The 7331-nt window shown below is 39.6% G+C and overlaps 1 protein-coding gene across 1 annotated transcript in view; it reads left to right on the top strand.

Moving 5' to 3' along the window:
* Positions 1–521: 521 nt before the first annotated feature.
* DSCAM (DS cell adhesion molecule) overlaps positions 522–7331 on the top strand; it is a 651058-nt gene continuing 644248 nt past the window's right edge. Inside the window, exons 1-2 of the mRNA XM_035028849.1 lie at positions 522–543; positions 792–1109. Coding sequence (XP_034884740.1) covers positions 522–543; positions 792–1109 — 340 coding nt within the window. The remainder of the gene's footprint in view (positions 544–791; positions 1110–7331) is intronic.

Here is a 7331-nt window from a genome sequence, read left to right as displayed (position 1 = left end):
CAATTGCATATTTTATGTATACACATTATGACATAGAATAATCATATGGGTACGGCATGTAGGCAGATGGACCAGGAGAAGAAATATAAAAATCAGAACAGAAACTGTCATGGGCTGGTGGAATTGAGTGATACTTCTGTCAAAGTTCTCTATTATTATTGCACCTTTTCAATAAAAAAAAAAAATGCATCGTTGATTGGACACTATTTTTAGAAAAACAGTTGTGCTTTTTAAAAATGTTTTACCTATAAATGTAGGTTTTAATTTTTCAAAATTGTGACTAATTTCATTCAGAATACCTCTCAGTGTACCTCCCAACCAGAGCAATTTGGTCCTAGCGACTGGACCTAGTCATTCATTCCTTTAGCTTCTGTTCACCCAGTACCTGCCGGGTGTTAGGCGCTGAGCTCTGGGTAAGAGCATGAACAAATCATGACATTTTTCTCATGGGGAGATAGACAATAGATGAATACAAAATACACAGCATAAATCCCAGTAGTGGTCAGTACTGTGGAGGCAGAATGGGGTGTGGGGAACAGGCTGGTAAGTAATCTATTATAAGTTAAGATCTGGGATAACTTATCAGTTTGTGTACAAGGTATGAAGTGAGGATGGTAGCTTATTCCCTAGTACCAGCCTCTCTGTCCATAGTAGTTGAGAAATTTTGAATGATTTCATTTTAGTCAAACCTGGCGATTATTTCTCAAAACAACCTTGTGAGGCCAGGTTGACTGAAGGCCAAGTTCGGAATGTGCACCTTACTGACCAATTCTTGTGTTGTCTTCTTGTAGTTTTCAGTGAGGACCTTCACTCCAGCCTCTACTTTGTCAATGCATCTCTGCAAGAGGTAGTGTTTGCGAGCACCACGGGGACCCTGGTGCCCTGCCCCGCTGCAGGCGTCCCTCCTGTGTCTCTCAGATGGTACCTAGCAACGGGCGAGGAGATCTACGATGTCCCCGGGATCCGCCACGTCCACCCCAACGGCACTCTCCAAATTTTTCCCTTCCCTCCTTCAAGCTTTAGTACCTTAATCCATGATAATACTTATTATTGCACAGCTGAAAATCCTTCAGGGAAAATTAGAAGTCAGGATGTCCACATCAAGGCTGGTGAGTATAGTTCCTCTGCTTTTTTCCCTCTATGCCTGCTAGGGGCTGGGGCTGGGGGGGGCAGGGTGGGGGGTGGGTGGTGACAAACAGGGGCCATCAGCTGAGAACTAATGAAAACCCAATGGTCAGTTCATTCTGACAGTGTTGGTGGCTTCTTTGAGATGCCCGAGCATCCCTTGACTTGGTTTCAAAATGCCTTATGTCGCTAGAACTAAGACATAAAATTAGTGATAGCAAGTGGGTAAGAATTAAACTGTAACCCAATTGTATTGTATTTTGATTTTTTAAAAAGATTTTATTTATTTATTTGTCAGAGAGAGAGACAGGCAGGCAGTGGGGGAGTGGGGAGGAGAAGGGGCGGGAGGAGGACACAGAGTTCAAGTGGAATAAAACCTTGGCATTAAGGTGTAATGTAACTGAAACAGAATCAATCGAATATTCTTGTCTTCCTTGTGAAATAAAAGAGGATCATTTTAACATTTTTGACTGTGTCCCATGTTGCTAGGATGTTGCCAAAGAGAAAATCCTGAGTTGGTTGTGTCCCTTTTATAACAACGTATTATATATTTTTAAAATTACATTCTTATAAGTCTGAGATTCATAGACATAAAAAGGTATACATACAGGACATACTGTGTCATTTTATAGATTTAACAAAGCCCTGAAAAACAAGCTCACGGCTAGACTCTAGTTAGCAAACAGTGTTTCAATTTTTTTTAAGCTTCCCCTTACAAGTACTACAGTAGACTGGCACAGTATAATGTCAGGGCAAAGAGAATGTGACTTTGTTGTCTTATGCACCTGGTAGCTGGGGGAGCTTTGTAATAATTTCTGCAGCAAGCAGGTAGGTGTTGCTTTAAGACTTCACAACATGAGCAAATTATGAAATGTTTCTGAATTCCTGCATATGATCTCTTTGATGTAAGCAATCAAACATCAGACTACGGTTCATCCCGCTAGCTAGTCATTTTCTCAAGTATATTTTGATCTCCGTGACACGCTCATGAATTCCAGCACCCAAGCAAGAGCACACTGAGGAAAGGAAGAGAAAGATTGGCTTTAATCAAGAGATATGAGAAGTTGATACCCCAAATAATTAAAATAAAGCAAATGAAATTTGTACAGAGACCTCTAAACCTGACAAACAGGAGGATAGAGTGAGTGCCTTTTACTTGGCAGGCTGCAAATGTTAATGATGTGTTATAGAAACATGTTTATAATCTACAAAGTGTCACTTACCGAAAAACCTGGAACTTCAAACAGCTATGCTTGTATGCGTTAATCCGCTATTTCTTTCTCAGGTTTCCTGTCAGATAAAGGAATTCAATGCCTACTCCTGTTTTAACTGCCATTTTGGAAATTTGTCATGAAACTGATTACTTTTGTGTGACACTGCATGTTTTAGGGGGTGGAGATGGTATCATCTCATCTGGCAGCTCTACCACCTTCCACTTCCGCATGAGCATGTTCTTGCTGTTGATGTGCTGGTATTCCTGACCCCCTAATCCTACTGAGTACATGTCCAACAAGCACATGGTTGCTGCGTTCTTGGGAACTTACAAGATGGACCGTCATGTCGCCCGCATGAAATTTATTTTCTTATTTAATTTTATTTCTTGTTGTGAAGACATTATGACTGTAATCTTTTAGATTTTTGATCCGGTGCTTGAAAATCTGGTTTCAGCCTTTTCATGTAGATGCTAGGATAGGACTGGATGACGGCTCGGAAGGGCAGGTGGGGGTGTCCGGTATGCGCTACCCGGTGACAACTGGAGTGCAGATTTGAGCAGGAGGAGGACTGGCTCACAGGGTAGCCTTATGTATCAGGTCTTCCTAAGTGTCTCGGGTCCCTTTTGATTGGTGTTGGGATTTTCCTGGACTGTGGGTAAAATGGTCTCACAACCTCTTCTTTGGCAGTACAGGAAATTGTCATTCTTCACAGTTTTCAGCAACTTGGACTTAGGCCTGGGTGTCAGCAACAGTGGCATTTTTCATCCGTCATGTCTCAGGAGTCAGCAAGGCTAGGTCACCTTGCACGTGCATGTCAAGTACCCTCTTCGCCTTTCTGTTCCAAGGACTGGAATGCAGACGGCCCACCTGAAGCACTACTGCCCCTGGCCGCCAGCAGATAGCAATCAGCACTATGACCTTAGGCAAGTAAAAAAAAATCCTAGTGATTCTTCTTCTTTCATTTACTGTGGTTAATAGCATCCAACTGGGACTTCTGCTCATGGCCAAGGTTGAGTGGCAGGGTCCGAATTCACCCTTTTCTCTGAAACAACAACAAGCAGACAAGACATACAGAGCCACTGTTGTCAAGACTGGCCATCAGGAGATAGAGGAAAGTGATTCTTGAGAAGCTGGAAGAAGCAGGCGAGCCCTGGGACTGACCCAGTGCACTGCCTTGAATTTCTAGGTGGGGGACACAAAAACCTACATACGAATTTTTATAGCAGCTTTATGCATAATTGCCAAAATTTGGAAGCAACAAAGATGTCCTGCAGTATGCGAGCGGGTAATAACAAAGACTTTTTCCTTGCCGAAACCTTTGTCAGGCTCCTGTGAGCCCTCTTCTTGACTAGTCTTTGACCTTGAACTTCTGTCTGTCCTCCCCCAGCCCAGTTTTAGTAAGACTCCTACTCAGTCACCCCTCTCTTTGACATCTGGCCACTCTGATATCTGATCAAGTTCCTCATCTTACTTTGATGTGTGAGTCAGTCCTGCCTTTAGCCTTTATGTCTCCTCTGGATAATCTTCTATCCCCTAATCCCCTCACTCTGCCCTTTGGCTAGAAATCCCCACTTGTCCTTGCTGTATTTGGAGTTGAGAAAAATTTCTCTCCCCTGGTGGAATAGTCATGAGTCCTATTTGCAATAGTTCTGAATAAAGTCTTCCTTTACGTTTTAACAAGCATCAGAATAATTTTTTCTTTAATTATGGTATATCCATACAATGGGGTATTATTTAACAATGTAAAGAAACAAGCTATGCAACCTCGAAAAACACATGGAGGAACTGTCAATGCATATCACTAAGTGAAAGAAGCCACTCTGAAAAGGCTATAAAATGTATGATTACAACTCTATGACATTCTGGAAAGGCCAAAACTATATAGAGACAATAAAAAGATCAGTGGTTTCCAGGGACGGCAGTGGAGGAGAGGAGGGATGACTACGTGGATCACAGGACATTTTTTTTTCTTTTATTATGTTATCTTACTCACCAAACAGCACATCATTAGTTTTTGATGTAGTGTTCCATGACATTTTTAAGCACTGAAACTTCTGGATGATACCTTAATGGAGGATACAGAACATTCTTCATAGAACTGCACAGCACAGAAGGAATGTTCACGTAAACTATGGGCTTTACTTCCTAATAATGTATAAATACTGGCTCCTTAATTGTAACAAACACATAACACCAAGGAACATGCTAATAACGAGAGAGACTGCTGGGGTGGATAAAGGGAGTGTATCCCTTTGGGGAAAGCACTGTACTTTCTGTGGAAGTTTTCTGTAAACCTAAAACAGCCCTAAAAGAATAAAATATATTCCAAAGAAAATTGGAAAAAAATATTTCAAGTAGCTTGTTACACAAATAGAGTCCCCAAAGGAGTGGATGGTAAAACAAACAAAATAAATACATACTTGAAATGCTGGTCAAAATTTTTCAAATTTGATGAAACGTAAAAACTCACAGATCCAAGGAGCTCTACAAATCCCAAGCACATGAAACATGATGAAAAATACACCAACACTCATCATAATCAAATTTCTCAGGACCAGTCTAAAGACAAAACATTAAAAACAGCCAGAGGAAAAAGAGATGTTACACAGAGAGGAACAAAACCAAGGATGACAACAGATTTCCCTTCAGAATCAATGTGAGAAAACAGAGAAGTGACATCTTTAAAGTACTGAAAGGAAATATAGTTTGTAAATCTAGAAATCTATATCTATATCCAGCAGAATATTTTTATTTAAAAAATAAAGAGGCAACTCACAGAATGGGAGAAGATATTTGCAAATGACACTACAGATAAAGGGCTGGTATCCAAGATCTATAAAGAACTTCTCAAACTCAAAAAACAAATAATCAAGTAAAAAAATGGGCAGAAGATATGAAGACACTTCTCTGAAGAAGACATACAAATGCCTAACAGACACATGAAAAAATGTTCATCATCATTAGCCATCAAGGAAATTCAAATCAAAACCACATTGAGATACCACCTTACACCAGTTAGAATGACAAAAATGAACAGAGAAAGCAACAACAAATGTTGGAGAGGTTGTGGAGAAAGGGGAACCCTCTTACACTGTTGGTGGGAATGCAAGTTGGTACAGCCACTTTGGAAAACAGTGTGGAGGTTCCTCAAAAAGTTAAAAATAGAGCTACCCTATGACCCAGCAACTGCACTCCTGCGTATTTACCCCAAAGACACAGATGTAGTGAAAAGAAGAGCCATATGCACCCCAATGTTCATAGCAGCAATGTCTGCAATAGCCAAACTGTGGAAAGAGCTGAGATGCCCTTCAACAGATGACTGGATAAAGATGTGGTCCGTATATACAATGGAATATTACTCAGCCATCAGAAAGGATGAATACCCAACTTTTGCATCAACAGGGATGGGACTGGAGGAGATTATGCTAAGTGAATAAGTCAAGCAGAGAAAGTCAAATATATGGTTTCACTTATTTGTGGAACATAAGGAATAGTATGGAGGACATTAGGAGAAGGAAGGGAAAAATGGAGGGGAAATCAGAGGGAGAGATGAACCATGAGAGACTATGGACTCTGAGAAACAAACAGGGTTTTAGAGGGGAGGGGGGAGGGGGGATTGGTTAGCCCGGTGATGGGTATTAAGGAGGGCACGTACTGCATGGAGCACTGGGTGTTATACGAAAACAGTGGATCGTGGATCACCACATCAAAAAGTAATGATGTATGGTGACTAACATAACAAAACAAAATTAAAACAAAACAAAACAAAACAAAATAAAGGCTTTTTTTGTACACATGAAAGCTGAAAGAATTTATCAGCCGCTGACCGGCACTTGTAGAAATCTTAAAGGAAGTCCTACAATCAGAAGACAAAAGACACCTGATGGAATCTTGGATCTACTTGAAGGGAAGAAGAACAGTGACAGTTGTAACCACGTGGGTAAATAAATTACATTTTTCTAAAATTAAAGCATAACTCTGATGTACAATACCCTATTCCTTTCAGGTGTACATCATAGTGATACTTTTATACATTAAGAAATGATCCCCCTGCTAAGTGTAGTTACCATCCATCACCCTACAATGTTATTATAATATTATTGACTATATTCCCTATGCTGCATATTCCATTCCCATGATTTATTTATTTTATGACTGGAAGTTTTGTACCTCTTAATCCCCTTCACCTAGTTCACCTCTCTGCTCTGGTAACCAATAGTTGGTTCTCTAAGTCTATTCCTGTTTTGTTTTGTTTGCTCATTTGTTCTGTTTTTTAGATTCCACATGTAAGTGAAATCATATATTATCTTTCTTTAACTTATTTCACTTAGCATAACACCCTCTAAGAGGTCCATCCATGTTGCCACAAATAGCAATATTTCATTTTCTTTCCTTTTTTTTTTTTTTTTTTTTTCTTTTAAAACAATTTTTTTTTTGTTAAAGAATTTTTTTAAATTTTATTTTATTATGTTAGTCATTTTCTTATGTGTGAATAATATTCTATTTTACACACACACACACCTTATATTCTTTATACACCTATCGACAGACCCTTAGTTTGCCTCCATATCTTTGCTGTTGTAAATAACACTGCAGGTAACATAGGGATGCATATATCTCTTTGAATTGGAGTTTTTGTTTCAGATAAATATCCAGAAGTAGAACTACTGGATTGTATGGTAGTTCTATTTAAATTTTTTGAGGAACCTCCATACTGTTTTCCATAGTGGCTGCACCACTTTACATTCCCACTAACAGTACATGAGGGTTCCCTATTCTCTACATTCTTGCCAACACTTGTTATTTCTTGTCTTTTTGATAATAACAAATCTGAGCAATGTGAGGTGATACCTCATTTCCCTGATGATTAATGATATTGAACATCCTTGCGTGTACCTGTTGGTCATCTGCATGTCTTTGGAAAAATGTCTGTTCCAGTCCTTCGCCCAATCTTGAGTCAGATTAAATTTTTGTGTTTGTTGTTGTTGTTTT

The sequence above is a fragment of the Mirounga leonina genome, unplaced genomic scaffold, assembly GCF_011800145.1.
Source record: "Mirounga leonina isolate KUSES-001 unplaced genomic scaffold, KU_Mleo_1.0 Mir_205, whole genome shotgun sequence".
In the NCBI taxonomy this organism is placed as follows: Eukaryota; Metazoa; Chordata; class Mammalia; order Carnivora; family Phocidae; genus Mirounga; species Mirounga leonina.
The sequence above is the reverse complement of the archived record's forward strand: the minus strand, read 5'-3'. Positions and strand labels throughout refer to the sequence as shown.